Source organism: Rhinichthys klamathensis, unplaced genomic scaffold, assembly GCF_029890125.1.
Source record: "Rhinichthys klamathensis goyatoka isolate OS25496 unplaced genomic scaffold, OSU_Roscu_1.1 h1tg000732l_1, whole genome shotgun sequence".
Classification (NCBI taxonomy): domain Eukaryota; kingdom Metazoa; phylum Chordata; class Actinopteri; order Cypriniformes; family Leuciscidae; genus Rhinichthys; species Rhinichthys klamathensis.
This window is the reverse complement of record NW_026607145.1, coordinates 213850-234341: the sequence shown is the minus strand read 5'-3', so window position 1 is coordinate 234341 and position 20492 is coordinate 213850. Positions and strand designations below refer to the sequence as shown.

The 20492-nt window shown below is 42.6% G+C and overlaps 1 protein-coding gene across 1 annotated transcript in view; it reads right to left on the bottom strand.

Moving 5' to 3' along the window:
* Positions 1–17711: 17711 nt before the first annotated feature.
* LOC130077372 (ninjurin-1-like) overlaps positions 17712–20492 on the bottom strand; it is a 33257-nt gene continuing 30476 nt past the window's right edge. Inside the window, exon 3 of the mRNA XM_056242597.1 lies at positions 17712–17870. Coding sequence (XP_056098572.1) covers positions 17722–17870 — 149 coding nt within the window. The 3' untranslated portion in view covers positions 17712–17721. The remainder of the gene's footprint in view (positions 17871–20492) is intronic.

Genomic DNA, 20492 nt, shown 5'->3' with positions numbered 1-20492 from the left:
GTTATTGCACTTAACATGTGACTCTGGCCTCAGGGGTATTTAGTTAAAGTATGCAGTACAATGGGCAACAATAAATGTTTTAATTAGCTGTATACTAAATGATTATAGCATAACACCACGTTACTGTATGTTTCCCTTAAGAATGTAGAATTCAGAAAGTTAGTGATTAGCGACACCTGTGGCCGTCAGGGGAACTGCAGCACTGATGCTCGTGCACGTGATGGACTAAGACTGAACGTGATTCAAGGCACCGATACAGCATTGGACTCAAATTTACTGATTTTACTCACCCATAATCTAACAAATTCCCAATTTTTAAAATATTTTTTGTGGGTTCTTTCCCACATTGTGACAGAAAGTTCAGAAAGCTTCTGATCATAGAGATGATGTGGATGTGTTTGCATGAGGTCTCATGTCGACTGGTAATTCAAATTACACATGATAGTTTGATTATGAAGTAAATTATTAAAACTAGACTATATCTGACTATGTGAGACTAAGACTAGGCCTATAGTTTGAATGCATGACACATTGACATTACAGTACAGAATGGTATTATCATGAACGCAAAAAATCAACATTTGTTTCATGTGTCACTGAACGGAAGAGGATCTCGGGAGCGCGCGAAACCGTCAATATTCTTTTGATTTTCCCGGCAAAAACGTCCCGCGGTCTGTCAGAAAATCAGGCTTTCATAGACAAGCTTGGACGTCAAGGAAGATCTCGTTTGTTAAGTTTCGTTACAAGCTGTTCACACAGTGGCAATAAAAAAATCGATTAATATTATGAAAACTCTTACATATAGCCTCTTAACTTCAGGAATGTAGACTTTGCAGGGCTCGTGTGAGAATAATCCAAACACAGGTGATGTACTCCAACACTGCCGTGAAGGGCACTAGTGCTCAACACTGTTCTGACACCCTATAAGTCATGTTTTGTTTTTAAATGTCGATTATTTGTTGTGTTTTACTACAAAAACAGTTTATATAAAATATTAAAAATAACAAAACAACACTGAATTCTCAATTTACTCAGTATAGGGATTTATTTTAAAAATCTGAAGTTTTTTTTTGGATGCACATTTGAAATCATAATGGAAATACATTTTTTAAATAAACTTTCAGTGTACAAGTCTGTGTAAAAACAATTCTGTTGTACCCAAAAACTAAAAAACCAAAGCTATAAGATTCAAAACGTGGAAATTTAAAATGATCCCATGAGTTGTTGAACAAGTGTTTTGGCCATAGGCTACTGTGTAAATATCCCTAAAAGCAGCTCTTCATATTACAGTTCATAACACTTTTCCTTGCTAGTGTTGTTGCTTCTGTATAATGAGCCAATAATAAACCTGAATGCGATGCAAACGTTGCACTTACATTCCTTTCAAATCAAATGTAGTGCAGTTATTATAATACTGTGTGCTTTTTGATCATTCATTTTAAATGGCGCTTACAGCTTCCTCAGCCGAACAGCGCCACCTGTGGGCCTTTAAATACATCTGTCCGCACATTATCAATCTTATATATCATTTTATTCGACTAGATCCCCATGTCGTATGTACAAATATACAAATATTTGTTGTCTTTCTCTCGTAACACTTCGTAGAACTTCTACTAAATCATAAACTCTCTTTGAGTAGCCTATGCTGTAGGAGAGCGGGGGCGAAAGTACCATTTTTCAGAAAAACATCTTTTTAAAAGATGATGGTTTAGACAGAGATATATTTTTGCTGTGGTCAGTCACTCACAAGTGTGGTCTATCAATACCAGGTGGTATTTTGTAAAAATGTAGAACAACTTCAGTATAATTTCACTTTGAACTTAAGACTGCTCATGTTACTTTCGACCCCGTCAGTTGGGACGAAAGTAACACACAGGTGGGTCAAAAGTAACACAACAATATACAAGCTAGATTTTTTGTTACTCTTTTTTTTTTTTTTTTTTTTTTTTTTAAATATACCCGAGTATGACCTTAACATGTAACTGCAAACATATTTTAGCCTTTATCTTTGCAAAAAATTGTTAATTTACATTTTTTCATTTTAAATTTCAGTTTCATCAAATGTTTCAAAAGTAACCCAACAGTAGTACATACTTGAATTGTTTAGATTTTTTATTTTTATTGTCAATCCATTTTATAAAATGTTTTTTTTTTAACATGAAAAATATGAAAATTAAATTAAATTAGCATAATATAAATTCTCAACATAATGTAACAATAGTCATGTTTCCATCCAGCTGTTTTTATGCATAGCCTACATTTAAAATGTGCATAAAAAACATCTGGATAGAAATCCTGCAAATGCATAGGTGGAGGTGTTAAAGCTATAAGGTATGGCTAAAACCTAAATGTAACTAGGGTAAATGGAAACAGATTGAGTGAAAAAAATGGTGACACAGAAATCAGCTGATTTAAATGTGACTTAAGCTTTAAAAGCCCCCTCATAAACATCTGCCATATTCTGTTGGTATAATATGACATAAATATGTTTTAATAAATGCTGCAACACACAGAAAGTCACCACATTAGAGGAGGAACAAAAGAAACATTTGTTTTCCCTATAGCGGGACAAAAGTAACGAGTGTTACTTTCGTCCCGACAGGAACTACTGACATTTAAACCCGATTTACTTTTATACTGAAAAACTCTGACCAGGCAAACTTCAGGATGTGTTACAGCACTAAATAACCTATAGATTGATCATTACTGTGTGTGACGCATGAAACGAAAAACACAACTTTAATTAAGAAATTTACTTATCATACTGGAAAACTGCTTTCCGGACCTAACCGCGTGAAACGATGATGAAATCACGTGATATTTAGCAGCTCGGTCACTGGCTGCATGCCGAAAGTGCTGTCATAGCTTGAAATGCAAATGTAACAGGGCTCAGAGAAAATCGCTTTGTTACTTTCGTCCCGTGTTACTTTCGCCCCGGTTCTCCCCTACTTATTTTGAACAGTTGGTATACGTACTACATAGTGAATGTCTGTATATGGGCCTGTTCAAACACACACTCACACACACACACACACACACACACACACACACACACACACACACACACACACACACACACACACACACACACTCGCGGTCTGTGCACTTGACCACGTGTCTACTTGCATGTACTAGGCTACTGTATGTATTTGGCCAAAGTGTTAGGTGTGAAGATACAAGTGTGGGAAAAACTTTTGTTTGCGCAATGGGAGTCACTTGTTCTGTTGTAAAAATGCAAGTGTTTATGGAGCTTTCAATACTTCGCATTTTAAAATAAACTTGTAAATGTCTGTTCAGTATTATTTATGCCATGTAACAGAAGACACTTATTCAGTTTTGCGTTGCAAATGTTTTACAAAAGAAACACAGCCTGCTCATCTTTACACCAATGAAATGTGTAAATATTTTTCCACCTGAGATTGCCACCACTAACCTACGACCAGATATTGTTTTGTGGTCTGGATCAGCACGCATTGTTCAACTGATAGAGTTAACAGTGCCATGGGAGGATGCGGTAGATGAGGCATATGAGAGGAAGAAACTGCGGTATGCTCATCTGGCCACTGAAGCAGAACAGCGAGGGTGGAGAGTCCAGGTTTATCCAGTGGAAGTGGGTTGTCGAGGTTTTGTGGCACACTCTACAACCCGGTTCCTCAGAGACGTCGGATTCAGTGGCCAAGAGTTGCGTCGCACAGTAAAGAACTTATCTGAAGCAGCAGAAAGGAGCAGCAACTGGCTCTGGTTGAGACGAAAAGATTCTAGCTGGCTGTGTACAGGCCGCCACGCTACGGTTTCGTAGAGTTCTTGAAAACTTGAAGAGTTTGTTGGTTTGTTTGTATACGTTCCTGTGGATATTGCGTGAATGACGGGTGGTTGGGTAGATATTGTGTTTTTGCGGTAGGTGGTATGCCATACGGAACCGTTGTCCACTGAAACTGCATATTAACGCACCAGTGGTTAATGGACAGCCTTAGTCAACGGGTTGGCGCGTATGGTTGGGTCGCGGAGAGATTGTGATATTGTGGTTAGGTCTCAGCAGCAGGAGGGATGTAGAGGTCAGTAAGCTGGGCTGAGTTGAGTGGGGGACGGAGGGGGGTGACTCTGGGACGCCAGCCCTCTTGAGGTGTCGTGGGCTAGTCGACGAAACACTGAGGACGGAAGGTGCCCACTTGAAGACCCTAGAGATGTCCCCTACTCGGTTCAATCCAGACGGTTGTCGTGCTGGTCCTGTAGTTGCAGCCGTCGCGTGTGCTAACGCGCCAAGTACACTGCTGCCGTTAACGCCGGACAGAAGGGGAGTCACACTACCTTATGGAAAGAAGCGTAAATGGATGGAGAAGCATAGTTTACTGTAAAGCTACGTCTTAGTTTTGCTTATCTTGGCGAAAGCCGAGTACAAATCAGCATGAAGTTTTAACATCTACTCTCGTGTAATGGAAATCATGCAACACTTTATGTTTTACAACCAAATTACATGTAATATCTAATTAATTTATCTTACAGAGGAGCGTTTTCCTCCACCGGGGCACGTGACTCATTTCTAGCGTTCCTGCATTGAAACATATTCGAGATCGATAGTGTTTTTAAAATATGAGACCGTTAAATAATAAAAACAGTGTTTTTGAATGTATCGCTTTTATGGAAGCCGATTTCCGCCATGTAAAAACAATTTATGCTTTGGTAAATCTTAATTATGACATAAGTCATTATTATGACACAAAAAGTAGAAATTATGACACATTAAATCATAATTATGACTAATTATGAGAAGATACATTTGAAATGAGATAAGACTGAAATTAGGCCATGTCATAATTGTAAAAAAAATTATTCTCCTTATTATGAATTTTTAAGTCATAATTTCGATGGATGTAATCATTTAGAATTGCATAAGCCCATCCATACGTTTAACTCTCTAACCTCACATGAAGATGAAAGTCTATCATTATGTTCTCGCCCTCAGATGTTAGATTTAATAGTACATGCATATAGAAAATGTTATTAAAATGAAAGTTGAGTTTTTAGTATTTATTAAAAAGTTAAAGCTTAATGAAGTGGAAATGCGAGTGTTGTTCATACGTCTTTAATCTGTCATGTTTGATGTGCCTGATGTTTCAGCTCTATATCTGTTTAATTTGACAGCACATATAATTGTTACATAACACAGGAGAAAGATGCAATAGCAAAAACGCTTTATTAGAGGCAAGTATTTAACTGTTTGGTCAGAGTCACAAAAACAGGAATGGAGGATCGGGCAGGATCCAGCGCTGATGTAGAGTGACGCAGGGACCTCGGTGAACAGTGCAGTGCTCCCAGTCCAGTGAAGATGAGCCGTGAGTGAAGTGAATCCGTGGGAGTGCGAGGAACTCGAAGAAGAGCGAAGACGAACAGGGAAATCCACAGGAGGCCAACAATACTCGGGAACAGGAACACACCGGGAGAACAACGATCTGACAACATGAGACACCAGTTACTGAACATATAAAGGGTAAAACAGATTGATGCCAGCTGGCGCTGCTGATCATAGACCACGCCCCCAATTACACACACACACACACAAGCACGCAAGACGAGAGAGAGACAATGAATTCATACACCGTGACAGTACCCCCTCCTCTAAGAACGCTTCCTGGCGTTCCCAGACGGACTTACCTGTCGATTGTAATCATCGATAAGGGAGTGATCCAGAATGTCTCTAGCAGGAACCCAACTTCTCTCCTCCGGACCGTAACCTTCCCAGTCCACCAGGTACTGAAATCCGCATCCCCTTTGTCTCGAGTCCAGAATACGGTTAACCGAATAAGTTGGTTCCCCATCTACGAGACGCGGCGGGGGAGGAACCGGGACTGGCGGATTAATGCGTGCATGAAACACAGGTTTAATCTTAGACACATGGAAGGCGGGATGAATTCTCCTGTACGCAGGAGGAAGTTTGAGTCGGACTGCCACCGGACTAATGATTTTGGTGACAGGAAACGGGCCGATAAATTTGGGAGCAAGTTTATTAGATACGGATCGGAGAGGAATATTCTTAGTAGAAAGCCACACTTTTTGACCCACGACGTATACGGGAGGCTTCGACCGGTGGCGATTGGCTTTAGCCTTAGTGCGCGCCCCCACTTGGAGAAGAGTCTCACAGGCTCTCATCCAAGTGTGGCGGCACCTCTGGACGAAGGCGTGGGCGGAGGGGACCGCGACCTCGGATTCCGTACTGGCAAAAACTGGTGGCTGGTAACCTAAACTACATTCAAACAGAGTGAGGCCCGTGGATGACACTGGTAACGAATTGTGGGCGTACTCCACCATAGACAATTGTTGACACCAGGAGGAAGGATTCTTGGAAACCAAACATCGCAACACTCTCTCCAAATCTTGGTTGGCTCTCTCAGTTTGACCATTGCTTTGGGGATGGAACCCCGAAGAAAGACTGACAGTCGCTCCCAGTAACTTACAAAATTCTTGCCAAAATTTGGACACAAATTGGGGACCCTTGTCAGAAACCACGTCTATCGGAAGGCCATGTAAGCGAAAGACGTGATCAACGACAGTTACCGCTGTCTCCTTGGCAGAGGGTAATTTGGGCAAGGGAATAAAATGAGCCGCCTTCGAGAACCGGTCCACGGCAGTCAAAACGACCGTCTTGCCCTGGGAGGGCGGTAATAAAATCTAGTGCGATGTGGGACCAGGGTCTCGAAGGGACAGACAGCGGTTGGAGTAACCCATCTGGGGGTCGATTGGAGGATTTACCAATGGCACAAACAGAGCAAGCCAAAACAAAACTGCGGATGTCACGAGCCATAAGTGGCCACCAGAATCGTTGCCTGACCAAATAACTGGTACGATTAACTCCTGGATGACAAGCCACACTGGAACAATGCCCCCACTGAATAACGTTGGACCGACACTCCTCTGGCACAAACAACCGATTCGGTGGGCAATCAGGCGGAGGCGTTACCCCTTCTAAGGCCTTCATGACCTTCGACTCGACCTCCCATCTGAGAGTGGAGACCACTAATGTCTCAGGTAAAATACACTCGGGAGTAGACGGGCGTTCGGATTGGTCAAAAATACGAGATAAAGAATCGGGTTTGATGTTTTTGGAACCCGGGCGGTACGAGAGAGAAAAGTCAAAACGTCCGAAAAAAAAGTGCCCACCGAGCCTGCCTAGAGTTGAGTCTTTTGGCGGTTCTGATATATTCCAGATTCTTATGATCAGTCCATACGATAAAAGGTACCCCTGAGCCTTCTAACCAGTGACGCCATTCTTCCAGCGCTAACTTGACTGCCAACAACTCTGTTACTAATGTCATAATTACGCTCGGCAGGTGATAAACGATGGGATAAAAACGCGCAGGGGTGCATCCTGTCGTCTGTGGAAGAACGTTGGGAAAGAACTGCTCCTACCCCCACCTCTGACGCGTCGACCTCCACCACGAACTGACGTGATGGATCAGGGGTAACGAGGATGGGAGCCGAAAAAAAGCGGCTCTTAAGTTTGGCGAACACAGCCTCAGCTATATCGGACCACCTGAACGTCATTCTGGGGGAGGTCAAGGCAGTCAGAGGCGCGGCTAGTTGGCTGAAGTTGCGAATAAAACGCTGATAGAAATTGGCAAATCCCAGAAACCTCTGCAGGGCCTTACGGGAATCTGGACTAGGCCAATCAATCACAGCCTTAACCTTGTCAGGATCCATACGCATTCCCTCAGACGAAACGATGAACCCTAGGAAAGGAACAGACTGTGCATGAAAAACGCATTTCTCCGCCTTGACAAAAAGCCCATTCTGTAGTAACCTCTTAAGCACTCGTCTGACATGCTGAACGTGTTCCTGGAGAGAAGATGAAAAAGCAATATGTCATCCAGGTAAACATATATGAATTAGTCGACCATATCTCTCAGCACGTCATTGACGAGTGCCTGGAAGACCGCTGGGGAGTTGGACAGCCCGAACGGCATAACCAAATATTCAAAGTGCCCCCTAGGGCTATTAAGCGCGGTCTTCCATTCATCACCCTTCCTTATGCGGACCAAATGATAAGCGTTACGTAAATCCAATTTTGTGAAGATGGATGCTCCCTGCAATCGCTCGAAGGCTGAAGACATCAACGGCAAAGGATAAGTATTCTTTACCGTGATGTTGTTCAACCCTCGGTAATCAATACACGGTCGCAGAGACCCATCCTTCTTCCCCACAAAAAAGAACCCCGCCCCCGCTGGAGATGAAGAAGGGCGAATGAATCTGGATGCTAGAGAATCAGAAATATATTTCTCCATAGCCTCCCTCTCTGGAACAGAAAGTGAATATAATTTGCCCTTAGGCGGAGACTTACCAGGCTCTAAGTCTATAGCACAGTCATAGGGACGATGAGGAGGAAGAGAAGCAGCTCGAGACTTAAGGCGCTTTTCCACTGCTGGTACGGCACGGTTCGGTTCGCTTCGCTTTAGCTCGGTTGCTTTTCCACCGCAGTTAGTACCCCTTCAAAGTGGGTGGGACTGATCGTTATTTTGTCCCTACACTGTTTGTAGGTCCGGTGATAGCCGTGTGCGGCTAAGAGCTGAGCTACTTCTTGGAACACTTTTTCATTCCGTTTTGCCCCATCCAGCTCTCGCTGGATCCGCTCCTCGGCAACCAACGAGAGGAACGTCTGCACCTCGTCCACTGACCATGATTCAGCCATTTCTTTTTAAAGTTTAAAAAACAGATGCTACCGCGTTGGCTGTTGTCTACTGGTTATTTAAATCTAGCGGGTTTAGTGTCTCGTGTCGCAAATCCAATGACGCTGGTAGTGACGATTCTGTCTGACCAATCAGTGATCTGCAGTGTTTTTACGTCACATTTTAGTACCGGTACGGTACGCTTGGAACCTCAACAGACCAGGTACCATTTAAAGCGAGCCGAAGCGAGCCGTACCTTACCGTACCATGCAGTGGAAAAGCACCACAAGTGAGCCGTACCGAACCGAACCGTACCGTACTATGCAGTGGAAAAGCGCCATTACTGAACACTTCTCTCAGGTCCTGGTACTCCTCGGGCACGTTAGACAAATTCACTGCCTCCTCCTGGAACACAGAAACAGGTACAGACGAACACGCAGATACGAGATAAGGCAAGTTTATTTATATAGCACATTTCATACACAATGGCAATTCAAAGTGCTTTACATAGAAGAAATTAAAATAATCAAAACAGATAAGAATAATTAAAACAGTTTAGAATAAAAAAATCAAATAAAGTAGTACTGGTCCACCCCTATCTGAGATGGAAGAGATTGAGCCGGTTTACGGTGCCACTGGACTTCTAGCCCAGGGACGTACTCTGCTGGGGTGGTGCCACACCAGTAATGCCCAGCGGGGCCCCCACAGAGCACGCTTCGTGTGCGGTGTCTGCTGCCGTTACCCTTAACGACGCTCTCAGCGACTTCTTATACAGCAGTATAACTTACTCCTCCACTCCCCTATCCCCAGCGAGTGAAGGAGACAAGACTCATGACACTTATTACTCCATGTAGACACTGAATTGTGGCCCCAATCAACTCTGGGATTGTGCAAAGTGAGCCACGGATGACCAAGTACAACTGGTGCGAGTGGTGAGTCCATGAGGAGGAATTTTATAGTCTCAATGTGATTGCCGGATGTGACGAGAGTGATGGATTCAGTAGTGTGAGAGATGTCGGGGAGGAGTTGGCCGTTCAGTGCATTAACGGAGATCTGGTGCTCGAGTGGAGAAATGGGAATAGAAAGTTTCTTTGCCAGTCCAAAATCCATAAAATTACCTTCCGCCCCAGAATCCAGTAATGCCTTGGTGTGGTGTGTGCAGGTTGCCCACCTTAGTCTTACCGGGAGGAGGGAAGATGATGGTGATGAGGTCTTCTCTGCGGAGATCCCACCCGATAGTAGCCTCAAAGTTACTACCGGGCTTGATCTTTTACTGGGCAGGCATGAATGAAATGGCCCGCCTTCCCACAGTATAGGCATAGTCCCTGGGATCTCCGCCTCTCGCGCTCCTCCCAGGAAAGCAGAGCTCTACCCACCTGCATGGGCTCGGGATCGGGGATGGGGCTGACCGTGTCCCTGCTGCCGACCCGGGAATCCTCCGTGCTGAGATACTGATGACTCTGCTGAAACCGACCCATCCTGCTCAGCCGAGCATCGACTCTTAGTGCTAGCTCAATGAGTCCATTCAAATTCTGAGGCAGATCCAACATCTAAATTTCCCTCTGGACACGGTCAGCCAACCCATGCAGGAAACAGTCCCACTGCGCCTCCTCGTTCCAACGGCACTCTGCGGCCAGGGTGCGGAACTGGATGGAATATTCCGACACCGAGCCATTACCCTGGCGGAGATCGGCGAGTAGTCTGGCCGCCTCCCTACGATCGAAGACCCTTCTCATCTCTTCGGAGAGTGCCTGGAACGAGGCGCAGCATGGGTCTTGATTCTCCCACACCGCCGTTCCCCAGAGAGCCGCCTTGCCAGACAGTAAAGTCAGAACAAATGCCACTTTACTTTGTTCCTGGAAAAACGTCAGTGGTTGCAATGAGAAATGCATAGAGCATCGGGTCAGGAAAGCTCTGCAAAATTCAGGTTCACCTGAATATCCTTCGGGGATAGGTAGGCGTGGCTCCCGCTGCTGGTGCGGCTCTGGTGGTACGGGTTGAACGGGTGGTGTGGGTGGCGGAGTGGGAATTCTCAGATGTTGAAGTTGTTGGGTGAGCTCGGACACCTGCGTCACAAGCGCTTGGACCGCCCGACCTGTGTTGCTGATGCTCTCATCCTGCTGGTCCAAACGCGCAATGCTCCGATTGGCAAACTCATCCCAGTCTCTTGCGCCTGCTGCATCCATGATTGGTCAGATCGTTCTGTTACATAACACAGGAGAAAGATGCAATAACAAAAACGCTTTATTAGAGGTAAGTATTTAACTGTTTGGTCAGAGTCACAAAAACACAGCTGGAGAGGAATGGAGGATCGGGCAGGATCCAGCGCTGATGTAGAGTGACGCAGGGACCTCGGTGAACAACCAGTGCAGTGCTCCCAGTCCAGTGAAGATGAGCCGTGAGTGAAGTGAATCCGTGGGAGTGCGAGGAACTCGAAGAAGAACGAAGACGAACAGGGAAATCCACAGGAGGCCAACAATACTCGGGAACAGGAACACACCGGGAGAACAACGATCTGACAACATGAGACACCAGTTACTGAACATATAAAGGGTAAAACAGATTGATGCCAGCTGGCGCTGCTGATCAGTGACCACGCCCCCAATTACACACACACACACACAACAGCACGCAAGACGAGAGAGAGACAATGAATTCATACACCGTGACAATGATACTGTATATGACTAGTTTGTTTAGAGGCGTTTGTTCAAAATTAAGGAAACTAATTTAAACACAGTCAGTCCACACATTTCTTTAGTTTTGAGCTTCATAATCCCCCACAAATAGCAATAATAATATCATGTTTCCACACGTGGAAATCTGTTCATCAGAGACCTGTACACCTATACATTCATCTATAGTATTTAGAGCAGCTTAAATAAAGCACACATTAATAGTTTATAAACAATAATATTAATAATAAATTACACATTTTTCTTGCTGCTGTAAAAGTATGAAAGTTTAGCTTTTATTCAATAGATTCCCACAGCATGAACAGCTGACCGTGTGAATACACTAATGTGCCACCAGAGGTCAGCATGTGTGTGTGTGTGTGTGTGTGTGTGTGTGTGTGAGAGAGAGAGAGAGAGAGTGTGCGTGTGTGTGTGTGTGTGTGCGTGTGTGTGTGTGTGTGTGTGTGTGTGAGAGAGAGATAGAGTGTGCGTGTGTGTGTGTGTGTGTGTGTGTGTGAGAGAGAGAGAGAGAGTGTGTGTGTGTGTGTGTCAGAGTGTGTGTAAGAGTGTGTGAGAGTGTGTGTGTGTGAGAGAGAGAGAGAGAGTGTGTGTGTGTGTGTGTGTGTGTGTGTGTGAGAGAGAGAGTGTGTGTGTGTGTGTGTGTGTCTGTGTGTGTGTGTGTGCGCGTGAGTGTGTGTGTGTGTGTGTGTGTGTGTGTGTGTGTGTGTGTGCGCGCGCGTGAGTGTGTGTGTGTCTGTGTGTGTGTGTGTGTGTATCTGTGTGTGAGTGTGTTAAAAGACGTAAAACTTGTAAAGAACACAAAAGCCCTGGCGAGATGTGAGCGGGTGACGCACAGAAGAACTGAGAGCCGCACTGGATGAATTATTGAGCTCCTCCTGCAGGATCAGAGCCTCTGCTGTGTGAAACACTCCCGCTCCAGCGGCGGTCAGAGAGTGTGACACACCTGTGCTTCAGGAGAGAGAGAGAGAGAGAGATATATATATATAGAGAGAGAGGTTGAACAGATCTTTATTGTTACATTAAATCCAGGATTTACAACACTATTGTTACCTGTATCATTTTACCTCAGCAACAATTAATTTAAAATTATATTCAAAAGTAAAAAATAAATCGGCATCATCAAAAACACATAAAACCTCATTTATACCCCAAATTCTTAAAAACCTTTCAATATTATTGATCAGCTTATAATATGAAAATTCTATTTTTATCCTTCCTTTTACCATACACCTCAACATCATTTCTACATCCGTTGAACCAAGTTCCAACTCCTTGTTTTTCCTTGTTTTCCACATTGCAAGCTTTGCTGTACCAATTAGGTAATTTAATAAACATAATTTACCTCTATCAAGCACTTTGTATTTGAGTCCCCCGATAAAAACTTTATGGGAAATCTCCTCACCAAAACCCTGAAACCAAGAATCAAGCAACTTAAAAAGACCTCCAAGCCTCAAACATCTTAAGAACAAATGTTCTATGGTTTCTTCAACACTACAAAAACTGCAATGGGGGGGATTGCAGTTTTTGTAGTGTTGAAGAAACCATAGAACATTTGTTCTTAAGATGTTTGAGGCTTGGAGGTCTTTTTAAGTTGCTTGATTCTTGGTTTGATTCCACTCAGTTGATTCCACTGCCGGATTCAGGTGTGCTACATGTCTGTGCGTAGCTATCGCCCTGTGATAAGCCTCCACTGCAGATCAGCTGTCCGCTTCTCTATGGGAGGCTTATACAGGACTCTCCACCTGTCCCTCACCAGGAAGTCTGGCTCCATTGTCTCTGTCCACTTTAAGAAACTCTGCCGGCTGAGTGAGTCCATGTGAATAACTTTCACTGTAACATACAGCAATGCTTTTTTTGATGCAACTTCAAACTCTTACAGCTGCAGAGTTTTAAAAGTCAGTATAGATCCTTCAAGCTCTCCTTGTTCTTCACTGACGGCAGGAAAAATGTTCAACTTTGGAAACCCTCCTTTCTGCTGTTGCACATTCCCCCCAGCAACAAGGTTTCTGTAACTGCTCGGCAAAGCAGCAAAAATCTCATCTCTTAATTTTGAAACAATTCTTATCGAGCACAAACCAGATAGTTCTTTAAAAGTGTCCACTGAACTCTATCTGCCATTATCCAGTAAATGTCCCAGTTTAGTGACTCCGTTCTTTACGAGAGTTCTCCGAATGCTCACTGATGATAAAAATCGGGTCTGAATCAACGGATTATGAAACAGTGGTTCCTCATTAATCCAGTCCCCAAGCTCATTCAAGTTTCTCTCCACTTTCAAAACCTTATTCCAAGCTTGCAACATTGATTTGTAAAAAGAAGAGGTACTTTCCAGTCTCAACCCGTCCATTTTCAATAAAAACAAGTGTTTGTCTAGTCCAAAACTTTCAACCATCTGCAGAAATGCACATGCCCTCTGTGTCCATGCTAAATCCTCTTGATAGAGAAGTTTCTGCACTGCTTGCAGCCTGAAAGCAACAATTCGACTCTTTACATCCACCAGACCTTGGCCTCCTTCATGTACCGGTAAGTAAAGCACTGCAGCCCGAGTCCAGTGTTCGCCACTCCAGAAAAAGTCTACTATTTTCCTCTGTATGTTACAAAGCAGTTCGCTTGGTGGTTCCAGAACAATGACTTTATGCCAGAGCATGGAAGCTGCCAGATTGTTTGCCACCAGAACTCTTCCTCTGTAGGACAATTGTGGTAATAGCCATTTCCATTTAGACAATCGAGCTACTACCTTCTCCAGCACTCCCTCCCAATTCTTCAATTTAAAACTTTCCTTTCCTAAAAACACTTTTATACCCTCCCTCCCCCAGATCAGTCCTCCTGGAAGTTTCGGAGGTCCGGTGTCTCTCCACCGGCCAGTAATAAACCCCTCGCTTTTCTCCCAGTTAACTCTAGCTGAGGAAGCCATCTCGTATTGCCTGATGCTTGTTTCCAAAACTGTTACATCATTTTGCCCTGAAATACAAACGGTTACATCATCGGCATAAGCAGACATGTACACCTTAAAAGTTTCCTTTACACCTGTAATTGAAAAACCACCCAAATCTCTCCTTAATTTCCACAACAGAGGTTTAATTACAAGACTATATAATTGCCCAGAAAGAGGACAACCCTGCCTAATACCTCTAGTGACTGCTACTGGGGCACTTATTCCTCCACCAACCTTGATTAAAACTGATACATCACAGTATAACAATTTAACATAAGAAATAAATTGATCACCGATTCCAAAACTCTTTATCACTTTAAAAAGATAGTCATGGTCTACCCTATCAAATGCTTTTTCCGGGTCTATTGACAGGACACCCAGATTAGAATCATTTACACAACCACAATCAATCACATCTCTTAAAAAAAAAAAAAATGGTCCATTATTGATCGGTTCGGTATACAATATGTCTGATCTTTATGAATCAACAAGTTTAAAACATTTTTAAGCCTATTTGCAATAGATTTTGAAAATATTTTATAATCTATCCATGGCATGAGGAAGCTTGTTCCAGAGTGATGGAGCACCAACACAGAAAGCTCTATCACCAAATGTCCGGAGCCTGGACTTAGGGACAGCGAGCAGGTCCTTGTCAGAGGACCGCAGGGACCGTTGCTGAGTGTAGGGATGGAGTAAATCAATAAGGTACTGAGGTGCAAGTCCATGCAGAGATTTTTACGTCAGGAGGAGGATTTTATATTTGATCCGAGACTTAACTGGCAGCTAGTGAAGCTTCTTCAGGATGGGAGTGATGTGAAGTCCAAGCTTTGTGTGAGTGAGCATCCTAGCCGCAGAGTTCTGTACATACTGGAGTCTGTCAGTAGCCTTGCTAGGCAGACCGAACAGAATACCGTTACAGTAATCAAGTCTGGAGGTGATGAAGGAGTGAATCAGGGTCTCGGCTACAGAGTTGGAGAGACACTGTCGAAGTCTGGATATGTTCTTAAGATGGTAAAATGCAGTTTTAATGGTGTTTTTGATGTGTTGTTGGAAGGAGAGAGTGGAGTCCATGATGACGCCAAGGTTGCGTACTTGAGGAGATGCAGAGATTGAGCAGCCATCCACATCCAGTATAATGTCATCAACATTTTGAAGAAGTGACAGCGGGGCAAACACCATAAGTTCTGTTTTGTCTTTGTTGAGTTTTAGAAGGTTGCTGTCCAGCCAGTTCTTTATGTCCTTCAGGCAGTTGATAAGTGGCACTGGTGGAAGTGGAGTAGAAGGCTTAGTACTGATGTAGAGCTGGGTGTCGTCAGCGTAGCAGTGGAAGTGTAATCCATGTTTCCGGATGATCATCCCAAGAGGTAGCATGTAGATATTAAACAGCAGTGGGCCAAGCACCGATCCTTGTGGCACACCGTGTAAGACTGGCGCAGATTCAGAGCAAATGCCCTTAAGGGTGGTGTATTGTTGCCTGTTGGTGAGATAGGATTTAAACCAGGAATACACAGTACCAGTGAGGCCAATAAGTTTGGAGAGTCGAGTGAGAAGAATGGAGTGGGAGACTGTATCGAAGGCTGCAGAGAGGTCTAGAAGAATTAAGATGTCCTGAGATGGTTAGAGAGGAAGAACAACTAAGGGATGAGGATACCCTTTCGGATATTTATATTAAATTCTGATATTTATATTAAAATCAAATATGATCAAATGATGATCAGAAAAACCATTCGGCAATATTGATGCACTCATTACCCTATTTTCCACCAGCTTACTCAAATAAAACCTGTCCAGTCTAGCCCCACTAACCATATTTTCTACAACTTTAATCCATGTATACCGTCTCACTCTAATATTTCTTCTTCTCCACACATCCATTAAATCATATTTTCCCATTATATTAGACAAAAATTTACTAGAGTGACTATGTGGCTCTTCACCATTCCTATCAATTACAGAATTAATAGTACAGTTCCAGTCCCCTCCTAACACTAACCAAGTGTCATCATCAAATTTGTGAAGTGCTTTATCTAATTGGTCAAATACTCTTACTCTTTCTTTCCACCCCATTATTTGGAGCATACACATTCACTAGAACAAAAACATGTTCCCCATACTGTATTTTTAGTAATAATACCCTTCCTTTTTAAATTTCTTCAGTATTTAAAATTTTGACATTCAACCCTTTTTTTTTTAAAGTATAGCTACTCCCGCACTATTGTTTGTCCCATGACTTAATGCCAATTTCCCTTCCCACCATCTATTCCACTCAATTTCATTCTCCTCATTGCTATGAGTCTCTTGCAGAAATACAATATTAACCCGATTTATATTTAAGAATTCAGAAATCACTGCTAATTTTGCCCTATCTCTACCTCCATTTATATTTAAAGATCCCACTCTTAAGTTCTCCATAAAAAGGTTAGAATATAAAGTGGACAGAGACAGAAAGAGAGAAAGATAACACATCATAAGAATCACCCAGTGCATTTTAGCCATTACTTTTTAAAAGGAGACGGCCCTTTATTTTTCCTCAATTTCGTAATAAGTTTCTTTAATCTAAACCTCTTTTGTTTACTCAGTGCATCATAACTCGCTGTACGCTGCAGTACTTTCACTGAAACAACTAATTTTTCCACATCTGGGAAAAAATCTTTCACCTCCACCACTTTACCAAATGTTGTGTCCAAAAAAACATTGATCTCATCCAAAGAGTACATCTCTTCTATATTTTGAGAACCAATCTCAGAAATTCACCTCCATGGTAGCCACTTCTTTCATCTGAACATCCTCACTTTCCTTACATTCTGATCCAAGACTTTCCTTAAGTTCCATAATTATTGTCAAGCTGAAGACTCGCGTCTGTTGCTAGTAAAATCAAATTAAGATGAACACAAAAGCTGGTGAATATAGCACAAGATATCATAACTTCTTAATCATGTTCTGCGCTATGATTCGTTTTGATGTAATCAATCATTTTTAACTTTTAAAAAGTTGCCTGGAGTGTTTTCTTCACGCTCAGTGTTTCTCAAACTGAAATCTACTTACTTGGCTGTTGAATGCAGCATCATGAAATATAATAATTGGTTGTAAACAAAGTTAAAATGCATTATAATATTCACAGATCTGAAACAGGTTGTTTGTCGTGTTTATTAATACATTTTATTCTTTAAAGTTGTTCAATGAATAGAGAAATGTTATAATGTGGTTACAGTTCATGAGATCATTATAGGTGCTTAATTGATGCATTAAAATACTTTTATAATGCATGAAACATAAAGGCTTTAAATAAAGAGTTACAAAAAAGGCAAATCCGATAGTTTTCTCTGTTTCCTTCGGAACAGCGGCACATGTGATCACTCAGAACTTACCCATAATGCCATGCTGCACAGTGCATACGTGTGTGTGTGTGTGTGTGTGTAATATACCCGTGTTTGAGCTACTGTCGCAGGCCTGGATTGGGCCGCTGAACTCCGAACGCAGTGATGAAGACGTTGATGACGACGATGATGAAGACGCAGCTGGTGGTGATGTTCTCGAAGACATTCAGCCGGAGATGTTTCTGCTCATCGTTCAGGTTCCACTTCACTACAACCATCAGACATAAACACAGTCACACTTCAGATGAGCAATAATCATCAGCTGACAGCCAACGCTCTGGCAAAGTTATGAACAAACGCTCTTACAGTAACGTTAATAAAAGTTTGTTCAGAGTTATCTGGTCTTTAATAAAAACATTAGCACCAAAACATTAATACATCGTTGATTGTTCATGGAGCATTTGTTCCTGAAACATAAGCATGTTACTAGCATGAATTAACATTTTGCTAGCATTTTTTAGCATGTTAGCATGAATTAGAATGTTGCTAACATGTTTTAGCATGTTACTATGAATTAACATGCTGTTAGCATAATTTAGCAGGTTTTGGGTTTTTGCTCGCATGTCCTAAGCTAGTTGGTAGGCTTTGCTAGTGACAGATACATAGCGGATGAAGCTTAAATACCGCTGGTTTTCCTTTTCACTGTAAAGCAGCTTTGAAACAATCTGTATTGTAGCGTCTGTGATCCTTGTTGCCCCGAACTGGCCCAATCAACCTTGGTTTCCGGACCTGAGAGAGATGCTGGCGGCTCTTTGGCGGATTCCCCTTAGGAAGGGCCTGCTGTCTCAAGCGAACGGCGTGATATGGAGTTGTGGAGCCTTCATGCGTGGCTGCTTCAGGGACCTTATAGGGGCTAATGAGGCGCCCTGCCTTCCCATGTGCTGGATGCACTGTAAAGGTTGTCACGATTAATACCGTTCCAAATTATCCTACATCCTACCCAGGACATATGGATAATCCCGCGGTAACTAAAGAGCCTATCCTTTAGTCGTGCCTTTAAGAGTTAAGCGATCAGTCTCTATAAATTCGTATTCTATTATAAAGATAATAAATTATAAATATAATAGATTTCCCCTTTATAGTATAGGTCTACTTTTTTAGGTACTCTTCAACCGTGTTCGCTATACAACAATAACCCTGTCGTAAGCTGCCTCTTTGGCTAGGCTTTTTAATCAATCAAATCTCACAGTGATCATTCTTATATCAAAAGAATGCTCACCCTCTGGTCGTTTCCTTCAGTCGGGATCTTCCTGATCCGGAAAGAAGAATGTGACACGTACTCAAGAATCCAAGGTCCAGTCAAGATGATTATAATAAATGTTTAACAATATTTATTAAAATAATCAAAATGAAAAAGAATACTTGTTACAGATTCCAAAAGGAGTACAAATTCTAACAGAGTAATACTAGCTAGGCTTAAAGCTTCTTGCATCCGATAACTGCTGGTGTACCGGACTGGAGATTGCAAGGAAGAGCAAAGGGGTCCTGTCCAGGTCTCCTCTTTTATCGTGTAAATCCAGCCGTCGTCAGCATAGTTAACAGAAGGCACACACATACATACAGTACAAATGTAAAACACATGACTGTTATTTCAATAAGGCATATGACTGTTATTTCAATATCACGAGTGTGACTTGCTGGTCCCAGCAAGTGTAGTCCTGCTTTTCCTGTGGAAGCATGATATAATAGTTCCTTTGTATTTGTGGACAATGACCCTTGTCATTGCTCTCTCATGTGATTTTGAGAGGTACAGAGAAGTACAACAACTTTACTATTCAGCATAATATTTTTAGATAGTTATGTGTCTCATTAACATAGTCAGCTCACCCGCTGCATCTCTAGACACAGACTTCTTATTGTGACCCTTTCGGCGCTGACGTCGAGTTGGAGGGGTAAATGAAGCGAGGGAGGTGCCGCTCTCAGGTGGGCCTTCATCCCCGACCACAACACCCCCTCTCGGCATCGACTGAGCTTCTTTAACATCTCTGAATCTGTTCAATTTAACTCTAGGTTTCCTAGGTCTTGGTTTTGATTTTCCTAAAAAATCTCTTATACAGAATCTATCCATTGTGCTCATAAAATCAGTACAATATACACTGGGTGTAATGCAGTCAAATTCAATTTCATACAGGCGGTGGCTAATTCCATCAGGCTTACACATCATAACTTTTAATGATTTCACTTCACCATGGCTCATTCCCGATCGGAAACACCATCTCCTCAAACTTTGGATCACCTCCTGCCTGTACCATTGACTGTGTACTGGTTGCCACTGAAACTCGTGTCTCTTCCGCCAGACCTTCGTCAGTTTGTCCAGATTCAACTGGTTGACTGCAAAGATTTGCCCTTGTTCCGCCACGTCCGAGGTAAGAAGTGCCATTGCCCATACCCCGGGGGCCTCTGATATAAGGACTGTCTGTAGGGACATAAACACAACTATAGTTGAACTTGTCTTTAGCACCTACTGGTTGGCTTGGGTTATCCAAAATCCAATGCCTGTAAACAATACCTATTATTGCTTTTAAGCCTCTAGTTTTTCTTTTCTTTTGGTACATTCTCGTTTCGAGGTGATAAGATGTGGCTGTGTAACTATTATTAGTACCCGCCTGCATAGATTGAATTTCACTGATTTTACAGACCCTGAATTTCATTTCTATACACCACGTCAGAAAGCTCTTTGATACCCATGGACCACTAATGTGCATTTTCCTTCCACGTTGGTACATAGTCACTCCTCCAATCTCATCCATTTTTACATTTTGTATCACAGTACAATTTGAACATAGATTCAGCCATTGATTTTCCAAAAAACATCTTATTCTTAAACCTC